The 16,860-nt window shown below is 33.3% G+C and overlaps 1 protein-coding gene across 1 annotated transcript; it reads left to right on the top strand.

Annotated features, from left to right (window-relative positions):
• The first annotated feature begins 8,060 nt into the window (after positions 1-8,060).
• Positions 8,061-8,408, top strand: LOC129216021 (uncharacterized). Its single transcript, XM_054850164.1, has one exon. It carries the CDS (start codon positions 8,061-8,063, stop codon positions 8,406-8,408), a length of 348 nt encoding a protein of 115 aa, XP_054706139.1.
• Positions 8,409-16,860: the final 8,452 nt, after the last annotated feature.

Below are 16,860 nucleotides of genomic sequence, written 5' to 3' on the forward strand. Positions count from 1 at the left end.
CAATAATTTTAATGGAGATAAGATTATTCGAACTTAAATTTTAACCGTTTGTAACTTTTTATCCTTCGGAGATAGAAGCTAAGTTTTTCGACCATTGTCGACAAAATGTCGGATGAATTTGCGGTTTGCACCATAATACTTCACAGGTTCAAGAGTTTTTATGACATCGGAAAAAAAAATGAAAAGGGGAAAAGAAGAAGAAGAAAAAGGCATTCGCAGCTAGGGTGTCAGTGTATGCTATGCTTGTAAAATTCTTCGTTTAGTAATTTTCATTCCTTTTTGCGTTTTCCAATGTAAAAAAACGATAACTTTTAAATCGTTTTTGAGCTCAAAAAACTAATTACAAAAAAGAAACTCGTTCGAATTTTAAAAAATAAAACCCCAGGTGCAACCCCCCGGGACTCGAAGTAATTACGTACAAAATTTCAAGGCTGTAGGTGCTATGGGATCTCCTGACGCAGGTCCGCCACAGACGTCCTTCCAGAATTTCTTAGAAACCTTACTTTTATTTACTACTAGTGGTACCCGCACGGCTTTGCCCGTAATAGAAAAAATAAAAGATCTTATAGCTCGCCTGTATATTTACAAATAATGTATGGTGAAGTTTCTCGCCAATTGGCTTGTACCCATGTTACGGTTCCACGTTATGATAAATTCGTATCTCACCAATTGGCTTGTGCCTATGTTACGGTTCCACGTTATGATAATTTCGCTATTTACTCGTCCATCTTATGATAATTTTGTTTTTAAAATTGGAATAGAAAAAAACACATCGAATTTTCGAAAAATCGCTTCAAGGTGCACACCCTCATGCTGCAAACTAACTTTGTCAACTTTCATGAAAATCGGCCGAACGGTCTAGGCGCTATGCGCGTCACAGAGATCCAAACAGACAGAGATCTGGACAGAGATCCTGACAGACAGACAGAGATCTGGACAGAGATCCTGACAGACAGACAGAGATCCGGACGGAGATCCTGACAGACAAAGATACTTTCAGCTTTATTATTAGTAAAGATAAAGAGAAATGTTCCGATTGCTTAGTGAATTTCAGACCTAAGTTATCCTTGGACTGCTTTCTTGATGGAAATAATTGTCATTTCTGTTCTAAATGCTGCAGTATGTTCTAAAGTCAATCACTTATAATCTTTTACTATTGGAAACTGAAATTAATTCTAAAAATCATTAGCTTTTCAATTCATAAAATAAAATAAGGCTTCAAAATGCATAGAACTGTTTATAAATTCGAAAATAGTTTTATGAAGTGTCTATAAATCAAGTTTTGACAAAATCTGATGCTAGTTGTAGATTCGCATAAGACCTTTATATGCATTTATTTCAATTTATATATTTATTTAATTAAGTATTTTGCGTATAAGCATTCCGAGCTACCTTAGAAGGAATCGGTTGTTAGTATTCGGAATAATTTATGAACATGTTATGCTTGAAATAGCAATGTTGCACCCACTAAGACAAGTTCGCAAAACTGCGATCGAAAATTTTCTGAATTCATGAATTTTAAAGACGCGAGCGTTTGCAAAAGCTTCAAAATAAAATTTTCATCCCATGCAAGCTTGTAATCCTGGCAAAGAGTTTCTGAGAACATATTTGTATAAAAGACGAAAAGCTACAATGGCTTTGGCTCACTCTATAACTGTTTTTGTTTTGTTTTGTTTTTCAATGATAAGTATAATCGCCATATCTTCTACTTATCCGTTTTTCTTCCCTTGGTTGGTGAAAAAATAATTGATTTATCATCATCCCAAGCTGTCTAAACGATATATTGATTTGTAATTTAAAATTTATAAATCATAATTTCCATTTCTTTAAAGTTGATTTGGTATTTTTCCTAATAGCAAGATAAGAATTGAGAAATTTAATATCAAAGTTAGTTCAACCCATGATACTTTAATAGTGGTTTCTTGTCTGAATTATCACGTCGCAAAACCATTCGGAGCGTAATCCCTCTCAATCTGGTCGAAAACTTCCGCCAAAACCCGTCTTACTATAAAACTAGCCAGTAGCGGAAATTTGTGAGCAAATTTCTCAGAAATCTTATTAAAATGATGCTTCAAAACTCAATTTTAGGCTATCTAGACGTTAGGTGAGGGGGATGGATAACGGAATCTTCCTCAAAAACGTTTCAATATTGAAACTTTTCGAGTAATTTTTGAAAATTAGTGTACTCAAAAAATTTTTTGAAAAAAAAAATAGAACCGACTTCAAAATTGCTCTTAAAAGTGAAAAATAATTGTATTCTTTAAACACCATCGATAATACTTTTAAACATAATTTTTGAAGTTGGCGCAAAAACAAAAAGTAAAATCCATTGTAACCATGCTTCGTTCATATTGTTATCAAAAAATCATCCAAAGTTAGGAACGAAACATTTATATCGTTACTCAAATATGCTGTCATCAATGCGTAATGCATGTGGTAGTGAAGAAACTGGGCCTGATTTAATTTATAGTTGTTACTGAGTTATGACTGTGAATGACTATATCGATCGTTTTTGCGCCAACTTCAAAAATTATGTTTAAAAGTATTATCGATGGTGTTTAAAGAATACAATTATTTTTCACTTTTAAGAGCAATTTTGAAGTCGGTTCTATTTTTTTTTTCAAAATTTTTATATTTTATTCTTTTTAGTGTAAATGTATTTCAGATATATTAAGAAGTTACTATAACGAAACTTTACCTTATTTTTTTCATAAAAATGCTCCATACTAAAAAAATAAAAACTCGCCTTAAACTTTAAGCGAAGACAATAAAAATTTATCTTTGTTCCTCGCTGGAATTCATTTGTGTGCTAATTTAATTATAACCATTTAAATATTACGTTTTCTCTAACTAATTTACATTTCATAGCATAGTTGCTTTTTGTGCAATCCTGTATCTCCTTACTCAGCCCAAATCATCTGTTATTGGTATACTTGATAACGATAAAAATACTACTATAGTTGAAGCAATCCTAACCTAGTAGCATTGTAAAGGCTAAGCAGATCCATTGAGAAGGAATTAGTATTCCTTCTCAATGAGCAGATCCTAATCACTGCATAAACCTCGCTTCCACGTTAGGTTTACCCCCACTATAGAGCAATGACACAGAAGAAACTTGATGCTTGCTTCAGAGAAGCCTCCATTCAAAATTATCACCACAATTACTATTAATATTATTGTTGTATGGCACCAAATTGTTAAAACAATGGGTTTTATGTTTAATCATTCAATACGGAAAGTGCATGAAATTTACTGTTTTTTGACCATAACTTTTTTTCTAACGAACAAATATGGTCAAACAAAGTAATGGGACCTAAGTTGAGCCATCCCCTATCCATTAAAAGATGACTCATCAAAATCGGTCCACTAGGTGAGACGCTGTGAGTGGACAAACAAAAAAGAAAACATACATACGGTATAAACTGATAACCGCCTCTTTTTTGAAGTCGGTTAAAAAAAAAGCATTTCAGGCTATTTTTTGACGATGTAAGAAGAAAGGTCAGGGTTTGGGCGCTGACCCCAAAACACTTTTTTGAAAATGAAGCTTAGAAATTAAAATCCTGTGCCTTTATCTCAATGCATAAAAGTCTTATGTGCGGACGTTTGTCACCATAAATAAAATATAAACGATGTACTCAGAAAAGGAGCTAGTTTCCTCATTATCACACTAGATTCACCACCACTCTAGTCACTCACACGCGCATCGCCTCTCTAGTGTGGTGGTTATTCACTTGATGCGTTTGCAAAGTGACGGCTGTGAGTTGCTACCGTTACAGTTAAACCACTGAATGTAGTTAAGCCCTGCATATTTTTAAATACTGATTACATTAAGTGCGCACGTTACCTCTAGCTTAAAACCTATCACTAATCAAAATGAAATAATACGTTATGGCAACGGCGTATTTTTTGATCATTTCGAAAATGATTTCTACTACGAGCACATTTGATTTCAAATTTAAGTACCACATTTCTTTGGCAAACTTCTAAAATTCAAAGGTAAGTATATGTAATTGCTTAAATGTTTCTTTTACTAAATTAGAATGCGCTAATCTTTTAACTGAATTTTTAAAATATCGATATTTATATATTTTGTTGCCAGTTCGGCTGAGTTTCAGTAATGTGGTCGCTTTGCGAAATAAATTATAAATAGCAAAACTTTTGTTATTTTTTAAAATTTCGCCGGCGGATGATAACTTTTCATTATAATGTTACTTTAAATGTTATTCAATGATTTATTTTATCTATTTGGCAGTTTCTTTAAAATTTTAATGCAACGTTTAATGTTTTAATTTATTATTTCGGCGGTAAATTTCTACTTAGTAGAACTTTTGGATTATTTGTGACGACAATATTTCTGAAAACTCGCCACTCTAACGTTACCATAACTTTGCTTTCGATACTTTTCTGTTAAAGATGTGTCATTTGATTTTGGGACTTGTTTACCATCAACCTAGGCACCATAAGAAAAATTGCAATATCTACACTTATATTGCATTTCTAGAATTTAGATATTAAAATTGTTGAATACCACCGGTAGAATTACGGTAACCGGGTCGCGGCGATAAATGTTTCATTCTGGCAACCCGCTACCTCAGTTGGCGACAGAGCAATTTTAGCAACCCTACAAAACAAAGCTGATTCGCTATTCGTTTGGCCAATCGGCGATACACAAAATTGTAATTGATTTGTCTCATTTTCTTTTTTTTAATTCTATAGAATTATATTTTTAAATTTTTGAAAGTTGATTTTTTTTTTCTGAAAATTGGCAACGCAAACTGTATTATTTCAATTTTTGGATCATCGAAACATTTTATCAAATTTTAGATCCTGGAATGTTTTTCACTTTTAACTATTTTAAGTTGTTGATTTGAAAATTAGTCATTCATATCTTTTGGATACTTTTTTTTTTTAGATTTTGCTCGCCGTAAGTACTTTCCTTCATGTTTTATTGCTCCATCTTGAATTTAAAATTTATTAATTACTGTAATTATTCAGTGAGGTAGAATTAAAATATACAGTTGTGATAACGTTCTCTGACTGGATCTTTTCGTGCAGTTTACTTTATCTAATAGATTATTTTCGTTTTACTGTTACACTTGAACTGTACTTAATGGTGTTCTCTGTTTACTTCACGATTTATTTCATACTTAACTGTCGTTTTCGATCCAACTTTTAATGTTGCTAAATTTTTTTAGAATTTATGTTACATTTTTTCTTGTTCCTTGGAATTTCTTTCAATGTGTTTTGGTAGAGTAATTTGAATTTTAATGGGGTTGTTGAATCATTTAACTAGAACTATATTTTACATTTTAACAGAGCTTGACCGTCCTTTTGTAGTATTTTCAATTTATTTAGCAATTTTTTTGAATTTTAACATAATGTTAATGTTACATAATGTTTCCTTTCCTTTTTGCTCATTTCTCTAAATGCTAGTTATGCATTTTGTTCGAATAAAATGTGCACGCTAGCCAAAAACAGCTTAAGTTAATTTTTTTGCATTAAATGTTTTTGAAAGCTATCAATTTTCTGTTCCAAATGTCCACTTCCCCACCCTTTTTTCTTTCAAGTATTAATTTGGTTTCTAAAAAATGATAGCTATGCTCTATGATTTCCTAAGTTAGGTTTAATAATATGTTTCTTTGTATATTTTGTTACATTATCATTTAAAAGAGGAAAAAGAATTTCAATTTTTTTTTTTCTTTGCGGTTACGATCAGAGGAAGAAAAAAGTTAACAGACTCTTTGTTACCAAGGTGATAGTTTGAGTCAGCCGGAGCTCCTCCCATTTTCTTTGGATCTATTCTTATTGGTGGATTTCCTTTGTTTACATTGAAATACTTTGTTTACATTGATTCGTAGGTGCCAAATTTGGCTGTTTTTGAAAAAATCCGCCAACGCGACCCGGTTACCGTAATTCTACCATACCACCGACTGCGATGTTTTTAGTTAGAAATAGCGTTTTATAATTAAAATCGCAAATTAAAAAACACGCACGTCTCAACAAAGGCGCCGCGATCGATGAAAGTTTGCCAAAATGACTCGTTATTGCGACAGTGAGTACTGTCATTGCGACTTATGCATTATAGCTGCAGGCTGTAAATTTCACCATTCGTATTACATCTTTCTTAAAAATAATTGTTGGGAAAAAATCGTCTTTGTGTAATAAATTTGTGGCCTGTTTTGCATCCTTGGGTTTTGGCCTTGTGTGCTTGTAGCGCGTCAGCATTTTGCGTTTGCGACCATATGTTCCAATACGATTCTTGTCTTTTTCCCCCCATTCTAACAACCCTTGAAGTTTTTACAAGAGTTTAGACTCACATTGTATATATACATTATGAAGCGTTTGCAAGAAACAACGACGCGCCAGTAATAAATTAAGTAGTAGAGGAAGTCTAAAAACGGGCCACCAGCTGAAAATGAGGGAAGGAGACTGTGCGCCGTCGCAAAAATGGTGCCGAATGAATCAACAGGAATAGGTAAAAGCGTAGACAGCAAATGGCCTTGATTGCTAAAGCAAGTGCACTGTCAGGAACTGTTTTTTAAGAAACACTCGCTTTTGAAGAACTCAAAACTTTTCGAAGCTTGTATAAGTTAATTTATATCTTTCTAATTTATATAGTGAAGTAAGATGTTTTTATCTTAAAACAAAGTAGATTATATGGGCTTTCTTTCGGTGCACTTGATTTGAAATATTAGTTTGTTTAGTAATGTTTTATTACACCATAAAGTTTAAGTACTGCTTAGTCTAAAAACGGGCTACCTATAGTGGTCCAAAAACGGGCCACCGTTTTTGGACCATCATTGGTAGCCGTTTTTAGACAATCTGTTTTCGATACTTGAAAGTTTTGACTTAACATTCAAACACGTCAGTTCATACGAAATATCTCCAATCCCCACTATTGCAAAGAAAAAGAACAATTGTGGCCGCAAGAGGGCCAAGACCTGCATCATCACTGGATCACCTTACAAACACGAACTGACGAAAAGTGTGTAGCGTGCATTGAACAACAGTCTGAACATTGTGAGCGGGGAATCAGTTGCCCGTAAAAAGGGAAAGCTTCTCAAATCTTCAAGTCAAGCCAACAAGTCAAAGAGGAAATCCCAACGACTGTAGTTGGACTCGAAAGGAGACCACACTGATCTTCCTAGAGCCGCTATATAGATAGGCTAACGCATCGGCTTAAGTTTAGCCAATTTGGATCGAATTTTTCATTGTTGCACTGTTAGGGTTACTATTGCAAAGTTTCGGATTTCGCCAGATTTGCAGAAAATAATATGTTATTTACTTAACAATTCACTTGTGTGCCACTAATAATTGCTCACACTGAACAATCACCAAACGCGATAACTCGGGAGAAAGACAAACATTCAAACACGCGCTCCGATCCAAAAAGGCTAATCTTAAGCTGATGCTTCGGCTCGTATATATAGGGGCCTTAGATCTTCCTACTGATGGCAACGACAAGGATGACGAGTTGGTGGTTCTTGTTTTTGATAAATCTGATGATGGCAATGTAGAATGCATATTTTACGACAGATTCCTTTCCAATGGCATTACAGGAGAAATGTGGATTTTCTGCTACAAGGCTAGACGTCCAAGTGTGTGGGATGGAAAAAAAAGGGTTAACTGCATTTATAACTTGTGTAACAAAAAATGAAATAAATGATTTTTATTTTTCATAAAAATATCTAAGATGGTATTTAATAAAATTTTTGAATTAAATTTCATGCTTTTTATTTCTTTTTTAAGATATAAAATAGTTTTTCTTCAAGTGACCCGTTTTTGGACCACCTCTTGAAACACGTGATTTTGCCTTTTTTCGTAATCATGAAGTTTTAAAACACTTAAAACTGGTTGAATGGTTTTTGAACCCTAAGATCACCTTCGTTAATGTTTTTAGGAGTTATTGGCACCTAAATTATCCCTTTAGCGTGAACAGGTAAATCAGTAGGAAGAAAATGAAAGTGGTGGCCCGTTTTTGGACTACTTTTTCTATATGCTTGAAATGAAAGCTATTTTTAAAATACAATTTCCATTTTTTTTTAAGTTAAACGTGAATCATGGAGAAGACTGTGGAAGGAAACGCAAATGAAAAGCAGCAGAAGACTAAACCGAAAAATAATAAAAACAAGAACCAGCGTCCGAAAAGACCCACAAAACAGAAATTCACCTTTCCTGCATCTGAGATACACCACATGTTGGCTAAAGGAAGGGTGACAGTGGCTCCCGAAGTGTCTCTCAGCTTAGCTGCTGCCGAACAGTATGTGGTGCATGAATTAATCGAGCTAGCAGGAAACCACGCCCTTAGTCGCAGAAGCGGAACCATTGACGTAGAAGACGTCGTGGAAGCGATTAACTCTGACTCTGATTTGAGACAATTGCTTGGTGAAGTTCTTGGTACCATGTAGGCTCACCACACCTGACAGAAAAATCAATTTTTAAATTAAAATTATATACTCATCATTTTTATTTTTTTTTTCGGCGCTAATTGTTGTTTGTTTTTTGGTTTTTTAATGACATTTTTGTTTCTGTAGAGTAAAACGACAGTTGCAACAGACATCTTGGTTCGAACAGTTATCGGAAGTTTTTAGTATTATTTATTGGATTTTTTAGGAAAATCAGTTTTTATTCTTTACTTTTACTCAGTTTTGTTTCGCGGTAGTTTATATGTGTATGTTTTAGTTTATTTACTAATTAATTTTACAAGTAAGTTGTACTGCTGAATACTGCCACGATACATTTAAAAATTAATACTAGTTGAATTACATGTAAAAGAACGATGGGCAAAAATTTCTTATAGAGTGAGTGCTACTTTGAGCTTTAAGTACTGAGACTATCTGAGGAGAACAAAGCAACGCTCTTGTTTGAAAATTATTTTGAAATATATTTTCGAGGATGTAGGGTTAAAAACAAAATACTTTCATAATCAGTGCAGCGTTTTCTATCGGAGAAGTTGAATTAAAAAATGATTGTTTATTTTATTTAAATTTCAAATCTAGAGTTACTTTGCATACCTAAGCGTAATATAGAGTGCCTGTTTTAGTCCGTTGCCACACCAATAATTTCTGAACCACAAGAGCCAAAGTAATTCGCAACTCCAATAAACTATAGGGGGAGCTGCAGCCACTGTCTAATGGCGGAAGAAAAGGTAGAACCTTATGGTGATAAACAATACTAAAGAAAAAGGTAAAACATTCCATTCCATGTGTTTTCTTTGGGGTAAATTACAGGTTTCAGACAGGTTATGATGTAATGTAACTTCAGAAGAATAGAAAAGAAAGCTTCCCACAAACACGATGAAAAATTACTGTCATTTACTAAGCGTCAAAGCAAGTTGTAAGTTGCGGCGTGTGTTTGTCTTACCTTTTTCATCCGCCATTAGATAGTGGCTGCTGCGGCCCTTATAGTTTATTGGAGTTGCGAATTACGGTTGTAAGGCAAATTTTTGTAACAATGGATTTTATCTCTCTATCTGTACCGAGGCTTCACTTGATATGCGTCTTATCAGGCTCAGTCATTTCAATAAAAGTTGTAGTATGAAATCAATCAATCAAACAAAAAACCCGGTCAGACTCTAGCGACATCTGTTGGATTTTATGGCAATTTTCAACTATATAAACATCAGATAAGTTTATTTTTAAAGAGAATAGGTATTCAAAATTGAGTTGAAAAGTATTTGAGTTAATTTAAAAGCGAATTTTTTCTTCCTGAAGAAAAATGTTGGTAAAAATATTTTAGGTAAAAAGTGAAAAAATATGAAACTTTGTTTTCACGAAAAATTGAGGTTTGCAACAAAATCACATGAATATAAGCTGAGAAAGATGTTTATCTAGTTAAATCAATGTAAATTCCTTGCATGAAAAAATTTTGTGATTAACTATTCCAACGTTTCGCAATGAAGCATTTTCAAAATTATTTGAGTAATGTAACTGCAAACCTTCAATAAATATAAATAGGAATTAGCATTTGTTGCAATTCATACATTAAATAACAATTCGAGCGAACTTAAAAAGAAGTTTTCTGTTTGAAAACGTATGTGAATAAAATGTTTTGGAAATAATGTTTCGTTTTCTTTTTTTTTTTTCTTTTTTTTTGGAGAGGGGGGGGGGAGTTAATTTCTGCTTCCAATTAATAAAAAACAAATATAGGAAATTTGGTTCTGACTGAAATTATGCGTAATATTATAAAATTAAACATTACATCTTACGGACGAAATCATAATGTATATTGAACGTATAAATTATGCTCAATAATTTGTATCAAGGAAAAATATTTTTTTAGTTTTGTTATGCAAAAAATATTTACATATGCTTCATAAGCACAATTGATAATTATATTTTTCAGTTAAAACAGAAAACAAATGAAAGTAGCGATAACGCGTTTTGAGAAAACAACTTATGGCTATTATATTGATTTAAGAAAGTAAAGTGGGAAAATAATTCAGTGTTTAGTTTACTACAGTGAGGGATTTCTAAATTGGTTACTATCTTGTATAGCTTACGGTGGACAACTTCCGCAGACAGCAAATTTTTGAAATTCTAAATTCATTCAGCATTTATTAGAAACGTAATACCCCCTAATTTGTTTCACTATTGAAAGAACTGCAGCGTGTGCAGTATGTTTCAGCATATTTTTGACGGCAATTTGTTTCAACCTGTTTTAGGCGAATACTTAGTTAAAGTTACTGAAAACTGTTATCTAAAACGAATTACTAATGTCAAAATAATTCATAACTAAAAGAGAAACAGTTCAATCTCTTCACTGGGGAAAGGAAGAAAAAAACTGATGAAAATCGATTCCGTCTTAAAATAAATGTCGAGTCCCAAACTATTGATAATGCCACTATCTAGCAACCATGTTGCCAAAGTTTTCGCCAAGCCCCCACACCAGTCACATGATACATCTATGAACCAATTTTCTTCATCAGCAAGAATGAGAAAGCTTGATCTACTGTTATTATTAGTCTATGATTTTAACAGTAAAACAGTTGAGTTACCAGATCGAGTTCAGGCTTATCACAATCAAGCCTTTCCTTGCTGTTAAACATTACCAAAACATATTATTAAATTATCATGCCATGGCACGAGCTTTATTGTTGAAACTCGCGGGTTGCTCGATCACTGGCTATTATTTATATGAGGATAGGGGAAACCTTAGCTTCGCAACAATGATAAATCCGATCCAAAATGGCTAAACTTAGCTGATGCGACGGCCTATTTATATAGCGGCTCTACTACGAGCGATTGCCATTTGATTTTAATTGAAGTCCGGGCGAAAACGTCTGATTTAAGATTTTTTTTTAAGAAAGAAAATACCTCAACATTAAAAAAAAAAAGTATATCACTCCATGGTATTTACCATGTTCTTACAGAATCTTTTTTTTTTTTTTTTTTGAAAAATCACAAGCAACATCATTGTGTCCTTAAGCTGAATCGTAAACAGCAATGTTATGTCTTTGGTTTTGAATTATCTAAGGCTATAGATTTTTGTATTCTTGATCCAATAAATGAACTCCACTTCTACTCATTTTTCATGCATTAGGTGAGGGTGGCCCAAAGAGGGTAGGTGAACGAAAAGCGGTCGAAAATGATAGTTTTTTTGCTTTTAATTGTAACAATTTTGATTTTCATTTCCTAGAAGGGATCCTGAAATTAAAAATAAAAAGTGTTTCTTGGATTAATCCAAACCCAATATTTACTTATTATCAAAACACTTTAAAAACCCTCTTTGCCCTACCAGGGGGCTTAAAGTGGGTAACCCATTCGAGTAAAGAGGGTAAGATTAACTAATTGTAATTTGGTACATTTGTCAGTCAAATATGAAGTACTATCAAAAATACCTGTCGTTGCCTGGGTCAGTAATAATTGTGAGAAACAATCGCTACTTTCATTCGTTTTCTGTTTTAACCGAAAGAACTCAGAACACACCGCTTTGACGTGATTAAAAATCGAGTTTCATCCTTACCCATAAGTGTAAAAAAGTAAAATTGCAATAAGTATAAAGAACAGGATAGTATTCAGTTAAAAACGAAAGAACGACGTTTAAGCCTTTGAAAATTTGAAGAATTTATAAAATATGAAATTAAGATGGCTTTTTAGTTTTGCTGCGTTGCGCATCTATGGGCTTTTGGTGTGGTCTTTTCAATATTTTTCACTTTTATCTCTACATAGTATAAAATGAAGTCTCCAAAAAGCGTCTGTGTGTTTGAACTCGCAAAACTCGAGAACTACCCGGCCGATTTTGCTGAATTTTTCACAGTTTGTTCCTTTAAGTCCTGAGAAGGTTTGCAGACCAATTTGAAAACAATTCGATGAATAATTCTTTTTTTAATTCCAATTTAGGCCCAATTTTCACATAAATTCCCGAATATGGGGGTGAAAAATTACTCGCAAATAGTAATATTATATATCGTTGGAAAGGGAAGAATTTTCCGCGTTCTACGCAATTTGTTCCAACACTCTAACTTAATTGCAGCGGGAATTTTTTACGTTTTTAGCTCGAATTTCTTTAGGCTTAGATGAAATTTATGCACTACTTTCTTCATTAAATCCATCAATAAAAAGTGAAGGAATTGTCCCACAGTTTTCTTTTTGACGCCATTCGAAAAAGCGATCTTTTTTACTCCAGATCTAACTCGACCCATGGTCAAAAAATAAGTTTTTATCTCGAAAGGAAAAAGAGTTACAAGCCTTTTTAAATCAAGTTTCAGAAGTCTCGATTCCTTTCAAATTGTGAACCATTTTCTTTCGCATTTTAATTGCTTAAACTTATTTTATTTTGTGTTTCCATGGTTACGTATTTTAAATCCATCTTTCTGGATTTAATTTCTTAAAAGTATTTTAATATCTGTCATCATTGTTTGGAAGGGAAATCATGATGTTTTTTTTTAATTTAGTTTTACGCATGATTGTTGAATATACGTCACGTGACACACTTTTTATTTTCAAGGTAGACCGGGCAAAGCCGGGCAACGCAGCTAGTTATATATATATATATATTGAACATAGTCTAAAATTTTCTCTATATGGCTGTAGAAATACAAACAGTTTTACAAAATTTAGCCGCCCGTAATCCCACTATATATATTACTTCAGTTATTTTTTGAAAGTTCAATTATTGCGTGTTCTTGGTGCGATTTAAAATGTTACCGAATTTGCGGTAATCATTTTGGGATACATTGGATAATTCTCCCCTTCCATGCTTTGTAAAATTGTCTGTTAGTAATTTTTGTCAAAGAGATACTGTCGCCAAATACTCGCATGATGCTAAACATTTTCATCCAAAATGTCTCCGAAACTAGTAGTAAAACTTGACGAGTGCTTGAAATTGTGCACTAAGATAAATTAATAGAAGTTTTTGTGCTGTTCATAGATTTGCTTTTGAGGATTATTTTACATTTTAACAAAAGTTTTAAAGATTCTTTTAATGGCGATATTTTAATTACATATGGTGTAAGTCGAAAAACATTATTGCGTAAACTTTGACTTCAAAAACAGCGCCAGTTGAATAAATTACCTTACGTTATAATTGAATCATTATAATTAATTATTGGTAATTGTTCAAAATACTATAAAAATAATATATTCTATATTTAGTAATTGATTTCCAATTGTACAGGGTTTTTATAAAAAGCAACAGGACTCAATTTGTGAAGCCCTGGTAAAAAGTTTATAAACCGGTTGTTGGTGCTCTAGTGGTGATGGGGGATCGAGGCAAGAGGAGCGGACCCGAGTCAGTTGCCTACAAACGCTTAGAAGGTTAGCATTGTGCGAGAGAGCAGTTCGTATTTAGTGATCTCGTCGGAATGAAAATGGAGCGTACCATCGTGCAACGTGTTAACATCAACTTTTGTGTCAAACTCAAAAAAAAAAAAAAAAAAAAAAAAAAAAAAACGCCTACAGAAACTTTTCAAATGATCAATGAGGTTAACGGAGAGGAAGCTTTATCCAGAAATCAAGTCTTCCACTGGCATAAGAATTTCCGAGAGGGCCGCGATGTCGTCCACGACGACCAGCGAATCGGACGTCCATCAACTAGTCACACGGACCCAAATGTGCAAAAAGTGCGTGATGTGTTGAACACGGACCGTCGTCTGAGCATCCGAGCAATCGCAGAAGAGGTCGGGATCGATAAGATGACCATTCACAACATTGTTTAGAACGATCTGGGCATGAGGAAGATCTATGCGAAGCTGGTGCCAAAACACCTGACGGAAGAACAAAAGGAGCGTCGTGTGCCGGATACGGCACCACCGGACTTCTTCCTATTCCCCAAAGTCAAAAGAGTACTAAAGGGGATGCGGTTCGGGACTCTGGAAGCTGTTCAACTTGCTACGACGAGGGCTCTAGAAGCTTTACGGGTTGCCGACTTCCAGGGCGCGTTCAGGGACTGGAAAATCCGGTACTAAAGGGTTATCGACTTCCATAGCGACTACTTCAAAGATTTCTAGAGAAAAAGTGTAGACATTTTGCCAATAAATATGTTTTCTAAGCTCAGTCCGGTTACTTTTTATACAACCCCTGTATGCTTGATGTTACTCGCTTGTAAGTAATAAACTTAGATATTTTAAAAAGATTTTATTTCTCCTAGAATAGAAGAAAAAGGTTTTTCTGCCAATATGTTAAAACCCAATTGGTGAAAATCTCCTATATGATTGAGAAAAATGGATGTCATATTTGAATTCATCGCACCTAATAGAATAAAAGTCACTTATTTCCGTACAATTACTTTTTCATGACCCAAATTCTTCAGACCTGTGTAATTTTAGAGTATAAACACTTTCTATTTTCTAACTGCTGCCAAAATCAATTGTCTTTTTACTGAGCATTGTTATCGATTATTGTCAAAATTATGCCTAAAAGTATTATCGATAGTGCTTAAAGAATAAAATTATTTTTCACTTTTTAAAGCAATTTTTAAGTCGGTTCTATTTTTTTTTCAGATTTTTTAAATTTAAATTTTAAACCTGGCTACGCCATGCCGCTTTACCGCTGCTTCACTGTGACTGATTGAAATTTGGGGGTACTCGGGAAAACACGACATATGTATGCATCTCCGCTTGCACACCATGCGACAGCATACAAATGCCTACCTGCTTTGAGCCCCCCCCCCCCCCACCCCTATACTTTCCGAGCTTCAGTAAAACTATAGCATAATTTCCACTTAAGGGTTGAATACGTATTATTTCATGTATTTTTTTTTTAAGTTGGAGCAAATTCTGTTCATTATATTATAAGCATTCTCATAACGAAAGTTCAAACACAAGAACTAATTTACGCATTTGTTCAGCAAAAAAAGAAATATATGCTCACAAAATATCCTCTGGAAGTTGGAATATAATGTACATAAATGTTTCTTTTTATGTCAAATGCGTAAAATTTTTACGACATATTAAAAATATTTTTTATCAGCTACATTCGAAAGCATATTTTGTAGGAATAAATTAAGACATTACACAAGATGTACAGATAAGTAATAAATTGATTATGTGCACAGAAATTATTTCTATTTTTTTTTAAACACTACTACTAGAGAATAAAAAGGAAACATCTGATAACGCCTGCGGTAATGATTCTTGGGCTTTTTTCCACATTGTCGGTCATTTTTATTTTGTTGAACTGAATACATATTGAAAAATCAAGAGTATAAAAAAGAGAAGAGATTACAAGTCTAAGGGAAATTATGCTAGGAGGTTTAATTAAGTCATTAATTCGGAAGTTTGTTAGAGTATGCCTCATTTGTTTTAATTAGTTTTCGGCTTTACACTTCCAATGTAACGCTTAAGCAGGCGTCAATAATTTAGAACATACAGAAAGGGACCATGTCATAGTTCGGAAAAATTGCTACTAATATGCTATTTTCAACTTTTCCCTTCTAACGATAGTTTTGATGGGTAGAAGTAATTTTGAATTTTCAGGAAAGAACCATGCACGAGTTACAAAGAATTACAGATGCAAAATTTGATTTATTTATTTTGAAGTTTTGCTTTAATTTAGAGGATTTTATTATGAACTCTCAAAGTAAGTTAAAATATAAATTAATAGTTTGTAAGATATTAAGACGGTACGTATTCAAACCAAAAGTAAGGTTTTTATCCACCACGTTAAATAGTTAAAAGAATAACTAAATACAAAGGCCAAATGCTGAGTACTAACATTGTCAGCTGATTTTTGAAATTATTGAAAGGACAACATTGAACATGAGCTCTTTTAAACCCGTTTTTACTTGGTGGTTTTTAATATTTGTGTATCGTCTTGAACCACTGAGTTTTTTTGTTGAGAGTCATCGAAGTCTGAGTTGAGAGCCACCGAAACGAGCGTCTAGCGCTTCAGGACCTTACTTCTAAAGCTGATAAGTCAAATCTATTGAGTTTCTGTTATATGATTTGGTCATTTTGAAACACTTTTTCCTTAGCACATTATAACTTCCCCCTGGAAAGTATAAAAATAACTTCTCAATTAATTTTGCCAAAAATAATTTTAGAGTATTACGTGTTTTTACTTGCGGACTTTAAAATCAACGTAAAATTGCCATGAATGAGGAATTTTTTGTAAGCAATGATCAATAAAATATAAACACTTTTATTTAATAAATAATTTTGTTAATCCTTATTCAGAAGTGGTATTGTATTATCATTTTAAATGTTGACAGAAACCACTTTTTGTAAGTGTACGAGCAATCATAATACATACTTAACGATTAACTTAAAATACAAATAATATTTTTCTTTTGTAGTAATCAGTTATTCATTCCAAACCGTCATCATAACATTATTTTTAGCATTACTTATAACAGAAAGATTTTATTTATGGTGAATTCCAGGAAAAAGGAGACATAACACTTGAACTTTAAAAATTAATG

The sequence above is a fragment of the Uloborus diversus genome, chromosome 1 (genome assembly GCF_026930045.1).
Source record: "Uloborus diversus isolate 005 chromosome 1, Udiv.v.3.1, whole genome shotgun sequence".
Classification (NCBI taxonomy): domain Eukaryota; kingdom Metazoa; phylum Arthropoda; class Arachnida; order Araneae; family Uloboridae; genus Uloborus; species Uloborus diversus.